The following is a 13,576-nucleotide window of genomic DNA, read 5'->3' on the forward strand; positions in this document are numbered from 1 at the left end:
GACCCTACTAGAGGATAAGCGGAAGAAAATGGATGGATGGATGGAAATTTCAATGAACAAAAACAAAACTGCTGAGAGCTGAGAACAGAGCCAAACGTGTTGAACCAATCAGTTAATTGCAGGACATGGCTTCAGCTGAAGGAGAAGTTTGGCCCCAGATGGCCCTTCTACTAAGCAGGAGTCTGAGGGCCTATTACTCTGTTAGCACAGAGCTGTTTGTGGAAGGTTACACAGCCAGTTCTCAGGTTGCACTTTTACTCCTCCTGAAAATCACTGACATCACTCATGTTGCCTAGTCCTGATCTACTGTTCCTGTCAACGCCAGTCCTGCTCTGTTTGTTCTTGTCTCTAGCCCCTTTTCCAGAGACCCACTAACATCAGGCTTTTGTCGGCAATGGAAAAGGGAACAATCAGTATTCACACCTGGTCACATAGCTCTGTAGTAGACCTGGGTGTTTCTCAGTTCTGGCTCTGATCAGCAGTGATGTAAACACAACACCTGAGTGAACATGTTCATTTTCACCCCTTTTCCTGCTGTGATGTCTTTCAGAGACAGACACTGTAACACACCTGTCACCTGTCCAGCACAGTGCTGTTACACCAGGAACACTGCCGTTACACCTTCCTCTGAGAGTGAAGCTGCAGCCCAGAAATAAGTTTGAAAAACACACAATCACTGATGGAAGCGTCTCACACAGAGACTCTGACACTTACAGGAGCAACAACCTGAGGATGAGACGAGACACATCTGTTTTACTAGTTTACACAGCAGCTAGCAGCTCACTCTCTCTCCACTGTGTCTGTGTGTGTGCTCTGTAAGTGCATGTGATGACATCACTCTTTGTAGTTGTGTGTGTCCTCAGTCCGAACAGAAAGACAAACTCGCCTGACAGGGGAAAAGGAGTCAATCAGCTTTCATTAGCAGGTTCTGCTTATACCTGCTAACTTCGGTGGAAAATGGTGTTAGCCTCATTCAGTGGAGACCTCAGTGTGTGTGTGGGGCCACGAGCACTGAGGGCGACAACACACATGCAATGTTGTGTCAAGTTAGGTGCTCGAAAGCTTTGACTGCACTTAAAAATGCAAAAAAAAAAATTCCAGGGGTCCCCTCCAATCAACGTTCATCGTCTTCATATAATAAATAATCTGACACCAATGAAAAATGTACAAAATCTCAACTTTTTTTTTTCCAAATGTTCACAATAGGTTTTTCAAAATATAGCTTTAATATAAAGAACGTGGAAAACCTTGTAAATTTCAAAATATAGATTATAAAGAACAATAACAACCGAAATAACTAACTTCACTAACTAACTTCAACGTTGGCACATGATAGATAATCAATATACCTACATCATCAGGCCAGTGCTCATCAACACATAAAGCCCCTAAAGGCCCTGTGTTGGCAGCAGTGATTTTCTCACTAGCTTTAGCTTGAAAAAATTGCTAATTGTATAGGAAGTAACAGTCAGTTCAGTTTAATTGAGATGTCTTTAGATCTGAAAAAATAGTGTCTGTGCATTTGGAGACATTGCTGTGGAGTTAAAGTGATAGTTGTGGTTATTTGAAGTGGGGTTGTGTGAGGTAGTCGTGCACAGGTGTGTATTACCTGCAGTAGATTCAGTCTAGAAAAGCACTCAACCTCGGGGCCACAGGCTGTTAGAGGGCCCCTGAGGTGGGGTTGCACTGCCTATGCATGACTACCTCACACAACCCCACCTCTGAGGCCCCAAGCAGTTGCCTACCTTGCCTGTTCACAAGCCCTGTGTGCGTGTGTGTGTGTGTGTGTGTGTGTGTGTGTGTGTGTGTGTGTGTGCGCGTGTGTGTGTGTGTGTGTGTGTGTGTGCTCAGCAGGAGGAGGTCCAGCAGAAAGCTAAGAACCTGGAGAAGAGGGTGTGTCAGCTGCAGAGGAGCCTGGAGGAAGGATGTGCTCTGATGAAGGAGAAGGACATCAAGATCGAGATGCAGAGCAGGAGAGAGAAGGAGCTGATTGCATCTGTGCACAGGTGCATCATCAGCTAACACCTGTCCTGATGTTGCCTACTGCTGTTGCTGTGATTTAAGGTGTATTCAGACTGAATGCAGAGAAAAAAGAGAAAATCTTCACCTTGTTATTCAGGCTAATTTGACCCAAACAGCTGGTGTACGACCCTAAAGATATTCACTGTGTCTGGTTAGGAAAAGAGACATCGTCACATGTGTGTGTGTGTGTGTGACAGCCGGGACTCTGGGGCCAGTTGCACAAAGCACCTTAAGTTTTCTACTTAAGAATTACACTTAAGGTTTAATTTCTCCTTAGTTGAGGGGGTTACTCAAGGGTGTTGCACAGAATAACTTAAAAGGTTTCTTTTCCTAAGGAAAAAAGTTAAGGCATTTTATCATCAATTCATCAATTCCTCTCGTTGAGGGTCCATCAGGTTCTTCTGATCGTGGAAAACTCTTGTTCATCATCTTCACTTATCACCGTGAACTCAGACATGTTGCAGTTAAGATACAATCAGAGGTACCTTTAGCTTTTTCCTTAGTTTGGTCTCTAAGGTCTTCTGTGCAACAGCTTAACTGACTTTAAGTGAGTCCTTAAGTGTAAGACTAAGATAAGAAGAGAACCTTAAATAGTCAAGTGAACACTTTAAGGAAACCTTAAGGTGAAGACTTAAGGGTGATTTTTGCAACTGTTCTTATTTTAAGGAAATTGTAACTCAGACTTTAAGGAAAATCTTAACTTGCTTTGTGCAACTGGCCCCAGATCTGAAAACCTGCAGGAGCTCAAACTGAAATCTGAACTCTCTACGTCTGATCAGACTAACATGGTCGTGTCTCGTGTCTCGTGTCTCGTGTCTCGTGTCTGGTCTCGGTGCAGCCTGCAGCAGAAGGTGCAGAAGTGTCTGGACGACGGGGTGAGGTTGCCTGTGCAGGACCTGAAGCGGCTCGAGGTGGAAAACATTCAACTTCTGGAGCAGCAAGACCACAGCAGCAGGGTAGCATCCTAAACACACACACACACTAATATATGCACACACACGTAAAGACAAAAGGCCTTTAACATGTTGTCTCTGCTCCACCACCAGCTGATCGAGCATCAGAGAGAACAGATTGAGAGGCTGACCCTGCAACTAACGGTATGGTAATGAACACATCCACACAGTGTGCCTCATTCAAATTTACCTGACAACCAAGTGACCACAAACAACAGACAACAACAAGCTGTACTCTAGGGAAAGGACTGTCACTTTGTAATGAACAGCACAAGACCTGAGTGAAAGCAGGAAACAACAACTCAACATGCTGAGGACAGGAAACAGGCAAACATGCGGCCACAGTCTCTAATGTTTGTGATGTGGACATTGTTTCAATAGATGGTTTTTCAGTGTTTCTACTCCGTGACACGTCACATCATCAAGTCTCTCGTTAAACGTATTTCAACACTATATCACCTACATGAAACCACTACGTTGTTTTATTTGTATGTTTATTTATGAGGATTAAACAGATACAAGCTAACGTGATAGATTTCACCTTCATATAGCATTGATACCTTTGATTTGATTTTTCTTCTTCTCTAAAGTTAATGACCTTTTTGAGCCTAAACTTGCTCAAAAATGTATGAAACTTTGCAGGCCTGGTGAAAATGGACATATTTTAGAAAATTTCAACAAGGCACTACTCGCACTGTGTTTCGCCTACGTGTGCGAAATTTGATAGACACATGTAACATGGCAAGACCTTCTAAACAGACTATATGTGCCCATACACTAAACCCTACAGGAAATGAGATATTTTAAATTTACTGTGCAATGTTGGCGCAGTTTTTGGCATGTACAGGCATCGGAGTTTAACGAACTCATCCTGGTGAATTAATCCGATTGACATCATATTTGGCCAGTCTCATCGTGAGACCTTTTTGACGCTAAATTGCGAAGCTTTTGGTTTTCGTTTTACTCATCATAACTCCAGCACTCAATGCATTTTGGTTGCATCAAGTGGACTGCTGCTCAGTGCTCACTCAGCCACCGGGCCGCCCCAAACTTGTTGTTTTAACTAACAGTCTTGGTACGTTACAGACACAGGATAGGAGATAATCAGGAAGAAAACAGAAAAGCAGTAGAAGGAAACAAATAAGGTTTTATTTGAAACTATTAAATTCTAAATTTAACAGAAGAATTTGATTATTAATTTTCCAGAACAGGCGTTAATAAAATAAAACAATCCCGGGAAAACTGGGATACGTGGCAACCCTAATCTTCATATCTCTGAACAGAACCAGGCTAGCTTTTTAGCTTTGTGCTAAGCTAATGTAACCAGCTCCTATAGACTGACATTTAACTGAGGGTGATGTTGACGTTCTCATCATGCTCTTGGGAAAAAATCAAATATCGATTAGTAGTGTATTTCCCAAACTGACTAACCATTACTTCAAAAAAGCAGTTATCTATATTTTTATATTAACAGTGGGTCACTTTACTGCATTTTTAATGTAAGTGTTTGTGACGTATTTATCATTTTTGGTCCAAACTGTCGGCACCATCGTCATCATTTATCTATCAGCCTTGTCTGTGCCTGGCTCCATTTAACAGTGTGTAATACTCAGTAGAAAACCTCTGTCCCCAATCACTCATTATAGTTTATTTATTTATTATTTAATAAGCAAAATGGAATTTAACATAGTTCCAATACAGAGCATGAAACTGATGTTTATAGCTGTTGCTAATTTTGAACTCTTCCCTAGTTTTACATGTACAGTGCAATTAAATCAATCAGTTTTCACTGTCATAAAAACACAACACACTGCAGATATGGAAGCAAAGTCAAATACTGTACTGTAATGCATTGACTGTGATGTACAGTCTAACAACAGCAGCAACGTTTCTGACCTCATACACAGTCCGTCTGTTGTTCCTCTAAAGAGGAAATCAGGCTCACAGACATGTTCTGTGCTTTGTCAGGCCACCAGTGCAAGACTGCAGAAGAAAAGACGACAGCAGGAGGAGAGCCCGGCCCCCCCATCCAGAGCCCTACCACAGGTATCAGTGTTGAGTGTTTACTTGCTACAGAGTGCATAATGAGCTGGAGGTTGATGTGTTTACTGATGAGACGGTGGTTAGGTTCAGATTTTCTAAAACTGATATCCAAACTGATCTCAGAGTTTTACAGTCAGTCAGTTGAATCCACACCAGCTCGGAGACATTCATGTGTCTCATACAGAAACACCTGCTCAAGAGTTTCTACATGCTATGAAGTAGAACACCAAACTACCCACACACACCCATAGTGGGCCCCATGGGGCCAGGCCCCCTCCCAGTCTGACTGCTGTGACCACACAAACGAACGAGTCGTAGTCACGCCAGACTTTGATTTGCACCACACATGACTGACCGAGGTCGTAGCCGCGCCTGGTCTCATGATGTGCGTTCATGTGAATACATGTAAAACGGTGATTGTTGCTAAGCAACACACTTCACTCTAACTTGGACCTTCAAACAAGCTGGAAGAAGCTGTAAAATCAGAGCAGCAGCATCTGCAGGGTGGGGGAGAGCTCCGTGCTTCTGTCTGATGCTGTAGTTGAGGGGAGGGATCCTCCATGAGCTCAAACAGAGCCTGTCTGCCGAAGTGAAACCTCTCAGTCAGCTGACTGTCTGAACAGACGTCCAGTAGTTTGTCACTGATGACCCTTTCTCATCTTTTTTCTTTTTTTATTTATTCTGTGAGCAAGACATGCTGCCATCCATGTTTTTTTTTCATGGTTGTGTATTGTTACCATGGAGACCGGTCCGACTTTCCAACTTACACCTGCTCCATACTAGATGTGAAAGTTACACCCAGGTGTAACAGATGCAGAGTCTAAGTCTAAGTGGTTCACTAGTCGTAACTTTCAGTTCTAAGAGGGATGTAAGGTCACACCCAGGCAAACGCCCGGCTGCTGCACTGCGCTCCACCACCTTCTACTGATGTGTACCTGTGGCTCCACAGACACAGCGGGTGTTGGTCAGATGTCACCCACTGTTTCTTAGTCACTGTTATAAAACATAAACAACTCAAAGTGATATAATAAAAATTAGTCCTGGCTGTCATGTCCTCACAGAAGTGGAGACATCTGGAGAACTGGTTTCTGATCAGTTAAGTGTATTAGTTGACACAGAATTTAGATCTGGAGGAAATGAAAAAACGTGCCTTTGTTTCCCATTGTGAAGCCACGGCAGGTAGATGAAGGCTTGTTGGTGCATCCTCTATCCCACCTGGAGATGCCAGAAGTGGGCCGGCTGCTGAAAGAGATGTCCCTGTGTCTTCTGGACCTCCAGGCGCTCTGCAACATCCTGGCCCAGAGAGCACAAGGGAAAGAGCCCAACCTATCTCTGCTGCTGGGCATGAAATGTACGTGGATAACACACACACACACACACACACACACACACGTACTGTGAGTATCATCACATACCTAGTGGTACCTTTTCGTACTTTGCTGTCTCTATGCAGCGTTGAGTGTGTCAGCGGAGGAGAGCGACTGCAGAGCGGTTGTCGAGGAAGAGCTGAGGGTCAAGCTGCTGGAGGTCGGCCAGCTGAGGAGAGACATCGATGAGCTGAGGAAGAGCATCTCAGACCGCTACGCTCAGTACATGGGTGACAGCTGTGTCTCCCAGTGACACCCAGCACTGCTCTAACCCAACGTGTGTTTGAACTGTTTTATTTCTCAGTACTTCATAGATAACCACATAAAGTACTATATTAATCATGAGAATTATAAGGTTCATTATAAGGTCACCATCATGGATGATGGAAGATGTTGTGTGAGCAGTCATGTTGTTGTATAGATAGGCTGGCCTTCACATTTGTTGTGGACTCAGTGGGACTGAGTGAGCTGCAGCCTACAGTTCTGTGTTGGACCAGTAGTCTGCATCACACCACTGCAAACAACATATACATTAGACTCATGACTCGGCAGTTAACGTAGACCAGAAGAAGTGACCTGGAGAAAGAAGGATGACGAGACAACACAGCTGGACACTCATGAGATGTGGGTGACGAACTCGTCTGACAGAAGCTCAGTGCTATGTGCTATGCTATAACTGTAATAATCTTTCAAATGTGGATACAAGGACCAACATTTGTATGTTTATTCCTCTGGGTCATTCATTTGAAAAATCCCATTAGCCACTTGAAATTTCAAAATTTCCACCATTTTCCAAGATGGCTGCCATTTTCAGCATAGAAACACGTTTTAACACAAAATTTTACCCACAAGACAGATTTCAGTGATTTTACAATTTTATCTTATGTTTTTGATTCTGATTACGTCAAATTCTCTTAAAATTTGGTCAGAGCTTTATTTGCAATTTCTAATATGTGAAAAATGAATAAAACACAATGTGATTACAAACAATCTATTATGAATCATGAGCAAGCTAGCAAGCTAGTTCACAAGTTAGCAGTTAGCAAATAGCCCTGACATATCACCTAACACTGTCACATTCAGAGAGCAAACAGTTGATAATGTTAGGCATGATTTGACCATGATAAAACTAGGCAACATTTAGAGCAAAACCATCACCAAAAGAGAAACGTCCTAATATCTCAATATGAAAGAACCATTTTATGATGTTCTCATTTAAAAGAAAAATATCCTGCAAAATGAATCCACATTTTTTGTAAAAAGAAAATATCTTTATTTTTAAATGTATAAATTATCACAAAGTCGTGATTTTATTAGGAAATGTATTTTGTGAGTTTGTACTCGTATGCAAGTTTAATTTTTTACAGTGAACTAAATTTCATCTGCGTTGTAGTGATGTATGATTTGACACCTACGTTATTCATATGAGAAAATGTGGATGAAATTATTGCAAAAAATAACATTTTCTTGCGGCCATCTTGAATTTTGAAGTGGCTTAGGTGTTTTATCAATAGAGTAATACCCAAGGAGGATTTGTGCCAGGTTTATCATTTGTATCCACATTTGAAAGATTTTTCTGAAAGTTATCTGCTGAGCTAACTGGAAAGGATTTGTCTTAATTAAGGGAATGAACTTCACAGGAACACTGGACAGATACCAGTGGTGGACCTCATCCCAGCCACAGCCACAGAATCAGAAACAATAACTTGGTAGATACAGAGGTGGAGTAGCCCAGGTTGAAGGTATCAATCGCCCTCGCCAGTGTGAACACACACCTTCCAACCTCACCATCCAAGACAGGAAGCCACTGACATCGCTCCAAAGAGAGCGGCATCGCCATCCTGCTGGCCGATAAAGGAACATGCACAGTGGTGGTTGTCAAGGCGACCAGCAGCCGAGGAGAGTAGTGAACTGCCTTAACCAACTGGAAAAGGACCGTCTGCGTCCTGCTCGACCAGTTTCATGGCTTTCTCAGTAAACCAGGTGTACCAGACTTTCCTGGACAACAGCTGTGGATGTGGAGGAGTCGACACAACCGAAGGAAACAGAACTAATCTGACTGAACACACGTTTATAACTGCAATGACTGAGTGTCATGTGATGAACCCAAAAAGAATCAGTTTCTGATTCTGCCATATGTGTAAATAAGCACCTGCTTGCTAACGGAGTCACCATAACAACAGGTGGTATGTCAGTGTTATATTCACAGCCTATTGGGCTGTAATGGTTTAAATAATACTACAGGTTACAGGAGAAAGCCTCCACATATTCAGATTGATTCAGATGGGTACTGTAATAAATATGCATAACAATGTGAAAAAACTATAAGGCAAACTGTGGAAGCACATATTCAGACTGACATCAACCTCAAACATCCCGCCTCTCTCTACTTAATGAGACTGAAATGTATAGCAGACTTCTAGATGTTAGAAACTCTTATCTCTGTGAATGAAAATGTCTTAGTGAGCAATATCAGCTGTGCTATTAACGTGAAGGCACCTGCAGATGAATATGGGCAGATAGATAACTCACTAATAATTTCATCAGGTGATGTTCAGCTCTTTTACTTGTACAGGCAAGAAATTTCTGTGGCATCATGTTATTTATCATTTGTCACTTTTGAAGAGCATATTGTTTCCTTTAGCCTTGAGTGCAGTGACGCTTGCAGCCAAAGAGTCTGACAGAGCAGACTGAAATGGGACATGCACTTTTTGGTAGATTTTGTCTTATATGCCACCAGACATGTTGTAGAATAAATGAATTCCAAGCTGGAGCTATGAGAGAGCTAACTGTCAAACATTTAGTCTGCATGATTGAACAGGTTTGTAACATTTAGGTTCTCTGTGTGAGTTCTCTGTGTTCATTCCACCTCTGGCTGATCTGACGAGCCACTGGCTGGTTTGTTCCTTTGTATGAGAAAATTATTCTCTGATATTCTTTCAGTTTTACTGCCAAAATCTATGAATGCCAAAGTTATCTTTATTTACAGCAATGTTCCTCAATAAGGTTTTTGTCCATATGGAGGTTTGATCATATTTGTTCACATAGCAAATAAAATTATTTTTCTAAAGAATCATGTTGAATGTATGTTATGTATTTCTTACAGGTGGCAGAATACCTGCAGTAAAAAGTGCACAGTAAAAATGATGTCGGTCAACAACAGTTCCAGTAAGTTTAATGTGCTTTATTTCATGCTCACAGGAAGAGATTATACCTGCAGTAGAACAATACTTGACATTCGCTGAGGAAAATCAAACATACTGAAAAGTTATTAAAAAAATAATTGGACAGTTTCCCTAAACGTGAACCAGAATCAAACAGAACCACAGAAAACACCTGCATTTCAGCTGAGGATGGTGATTGAGATGCAGGATTAACAGCTCACAGCTGGGTTCAGAAGAATCCTTCAGAAGGTTCAGAACCAGCTGCTCAACGAGAGGGCGAGACTGGGACGTTTCACCATCGATGATGGTTAGATGCTTGAGGATGTTGTCACATCTACCCAGTTAAGTCCTGAGGAAGTCTCCAAGTTTGTAGAAAAGAGACCAACAACACACCAAGAGCGAAGAACCACAGATACACAAATTCCAAACATTACACCCACGACTCAGAAGTAGAACAGAAGAACTAAGCTGGAAAAAAAAGGATTATAACCGACAAGTCCTCAAACCTAAACGACCACATAGGTCGTTCTTTTCAACCCTCTGATACGACCCACAGGAGTGTTTCCTGAAATAGCGCCCCTAAGGCGGCATGCTTACCGGACCTCGGTTGTCATGGTTACCATAATAATCGACTGTACTTGGAGCTGCGTACCCAACGTTGCCATGGTTACTAATAACGGCAATGGTCTGATTAGGTTTAAGCACAAAAAACTATTTGGTTAGGGTTAGGAAAAGATCATGATTTGGGTTAAAGTAAGGAGGCTACTTCCTCAACATCAGACGATCTTTGTTGTCATGGTTACAATAATAACACCAAACGGTGATGGATAATAAAAACAATATAAATTACTGGTTTCACATGAGATCACAGATCATGTCATGACTCGCTACTATTGATTATACTGTTGACTAAACTACGTCACCGCACTTTTACCTTTGCTGACGTCATAATTACGACGACCGCTAGGTGAATTTGCCCAAGGGGATAAATAAAATATCTATCTATCTATGGGCTCGTTTTTCACAGGACAGTCTCATGACAACACAATACAGCTGGACACTGATGAGAAGTTGGATGAAGAACTTGTCTGACAGAAGCTCAGCCAATAGTTAAAGGAATTGTCTTAGTTAAGGGAGTGAACTTCACAGTAACACCGGACAGATACCAGTGGAGACTCAGATACAGAGGTGGAACACCCTGACCAGTGTGAACGCAAAAATAATATATCAAAAACACAATCGGTTTAACATATGACAATCATTTGTGGCCCACTGCTGTCCTCTGCTGGATGTCAGTGGCCCACCCTCAGGTGTGGGCCGCATGGCGACACCACAGTGGTGCAGATTCCTGTAAAAGGTGTTGACCTCATTTGCATTTGAGTGGTCACTAAAATGTAATGGTGTGTTACTGGATAATACAGTAGATACTGAAATTTAACACTGGATCATTTGCATTGTACATCTTAATCTATTTGTTTATTTTTGTCTATAATGTAAGTGTTAACACATTTTTTTATGGATTTGATATTGTTTAACACATTTCTAACTGAACCACATCCTGGTGCTGTCTGAAGGCGTCTGATTCAGTCTGTTAGCCTCCAGGTCCAGATTGCATGCAAGTGCTGGGACCATGTCAAGCTTGAATTATAATTTATTTTCTCTGAGGTGAGCTTTAAGGGATTGAAGACATTTTAAAGACATACTCCAGATGTATTACAAACAAACCAAATTGAAAACAAACTTTATTTAAAGGCTAAATAAATTGTTTAGCTTGAATACATTACTTATAAAGATGCACATCATATACTGTATGTGAAGAGTTTAGAGACACAAACCAAGCGCCGAGGGGAACACAGTAGGAAGAAGCAAGTAAAGAGACCGACATGTGAATGCTGTTAGGTCACAGAGTCTTACTAAGGGTTCCGCTTACTCGTGCTCCTTCGGGTCAGAACACTGGCAGGTAGCAGTGGTGCCAACAGACACCACAAAATATTCAACTGGATATCTTATATCAAACAGTACACTGGTGAGGCTGGTGTCAGGGAGGGGCCGACTGACCTCTTAACTCGTTGTAGAGTACTTTGCAATTTGTTGTACTTTACTGCATTAAATTACTGTGAGGTGTTCCTGACAAAATACAGTGTGTTACAATAGAACTTAATGTGATACCATAAAAAAAAAAACAATAATAAAGTATACAGCAATACACACAAATTAAGAAAGACCCCATTATTAAAAATGATTGTATTCAATTACATTATATCATACAAGTGCTATTGTGGCCCACCCCTGTATATTCAACATACAGTGACATGCCAAAATATGTTAGTGATGGAACATGGCTAAAAAGCTCTGGCGGGAGAACGGGTCAAAGGAACATCCACCTACAGTCACCACATTCGAAATAGGATTCAACACCACGACCAGGTTGGAGGTCATACACTAGTGTGACAAGTACAGTCACTGAAATAAAAAATGTCTCGACTTGTTCCGTTCTGCCTAAAATTGACATATGGCATCATCTTCAGTCTCTGATTGCTTTGCTCTGAGGAGCTTCATGACCTGACCAGGATCCCCTGAACGCAGCATTAAAAAGGTGAGCGCTTATGACTGAAAACGTCAGACGAAAGATGAGACAGCACGACTCATGCTGCCTTCACAGACAGAAACTGCTGTAGTGTGATGCAGATACAATTCTCTTTTTCACAGCCACTGTTGTCAAAAGGTAAGAGCAGTCACCAGAGGGTAAATTACATCACATGAAAGAATGTTCTTATGTAGTTGTTGGATATTTGACCCTGGATACATGATTCAACAGACGACCTTCCTACCTACCTGCTTAGCTTTTATATGCGTTTTAAAAAAGATTTTACTGCATTTTTTCATTTGATGTTTATTTCTCTACAGTTATTTCATTGGACTTTTTAACATCTCACCTGAATGTGGATGAACGGCCTTGCTGTTGCTGGGTACAATGATCACTTGTGTCTGAGAGCCTTGCCAACAGATTTATTCTCTTCGAGTAGAACAGTCTTTAAAGATATTTTCCCGGTCTCTCCCGGGGTCCCTACAAGACAATATCGTGTTGTCATAAAGTTGTCAAGACGAAATGAATAACTATACAAACAGAAGCAAAACACTCACAAGTGTCTCCCTGAAAGACATTTTCAACTATGAGTAACCTCTTTCTCTGATGTGTGAGCCTCCAGGACAGCATCCTCTCTTCTCATATACAGCTGTCCTGACGATTCCCATAAGTATCTTCATAAAATATCTCAAAAAACATTGTTCAGTATCACTCCCTCCTCTACATATCTTTACACCTCTGCTTCTTCAAATATGTATTTTACCCCACATCATTGCCACATGCCCAGGCTAAACCCCCAAATCCTACCATCCTAGAACACCAAGAGGAAGAAGGGAAAACAGACGCTTTCTGTTCATTTTCCCTTGTTCCTGGGTTTCTCAGAGAATCCTTTGATTCAGTTCTTTGAGAGGGATTTCCGCTCCGATCCTTGTTGTCTCTCCAAATAACAATGGCTGAGCCTCTAGAAGGAGCAGTCAGTCTCAGGAGGCTTTGAGGGGGTTTCCTCTGAGGGGGTCTCACTGGAGATCCCAGTATCTCCATTCTCTGGTCCATTGTTCAGTGACATCTTCTCCAGAGCTGCAGGGTGGACACAGATTTATAAGTTATAATATATATGTTATATGTTATATGTTTTTCTACATTGACCAGAAGCATCACTTGCAACCACAGCAGAGTTGTACCATGGTGTGTAGGCACTAAGAGTTTGGTTCATTCTCAAGTAGGTTTCCATATATGAGGGATTTGCTTTGGTGTTTTGGTGCATAACGATAAATATAGTAAGATGGAATATAAACAAAGATAAAACAAGCAAGTATTGTTATTATTAATAAATATAAAAAACAGATAACAATAAGATAAAATATTTACAATAAAAATGTAAATAAAATAGAAATATTACAGAAAAATATAAATATAATAAAATATGTACACTGTTCAAAA

General features: G+C 41.4%; 1 protein-coding gene and 1 long non-coding RNA gene across 2 annotated transcripts in view; one reads left to right on the forward strand and one right to left on the reverse strand.

Moving 5' to 3' along the window:
* The window catches only part of cep85l (centrosomal protein 85L), a 15,222-nt gene extending 5,764 nt beyond the window's left edge, over window positions 1-9,458 (forward strand). The window contains exons 5-10 of the mRNA XM_023403244.2: window positions 1,852-2,006; window positions 2,861-2,978; window positions 3,069-3,119; window positions 4,944-5,021; window positions 6,189-6,369; window positions 6,472-9,458. Coding sequence (XP_023259012.1) covers window positions 1,852-2,006; window positions 2,861-2,978; window positions 3,069-3,119; window positions 4,944-5,021; window positions 6,189-6,369; window positions 6,472-6,638 — 750 coding nt within the window. The 3' untranslated portion in view covers window positions 6,639-9,458. The remainder of the gene's footprint in view (window positions 1-1,851; window positions 2,007-2,860; window positions 2,979-3,068; window positions 3,120-4,943; window positions 5,022-6,188; window positions 6,370-6,471) is intronic.
* Window positions 9,459-11,273: 1,815 nt separating this feature from the next.
* LOC111652853 (uncharacterized) overlaps window positions 11,274-13,576 on the reverse strand; it is a 3,936-nt gene continuing 1,633 nt past the window's right edge. The window contains exon 2 of the long non-coding RNA XR_015437057.1: window positions 11,274-13,213. This is a non-coding gene — a long non-coding RNA (uncharacterized LOC111652853). The remainder of the gene's footprint in view (window positions 13,214-13,576) is intronic.

Source organism: Seriola lalandi, unplaced genomic scaffold (assembly GCF_002814215.2).
Source record: "Seriola lalandi dorsalis isolate HSWRI2012SDOR001 ecotype SW California unplaced genomic scaffold, Sedor1 jcf7180002054076, whole genome shotgun sequence".
Classification (NCBI taxonomy): Eukaryota; Metazoa; Chordata; class Actinopteri; order Carangiformes; family Carangidae; genus Seriola; species Seriola lalandi.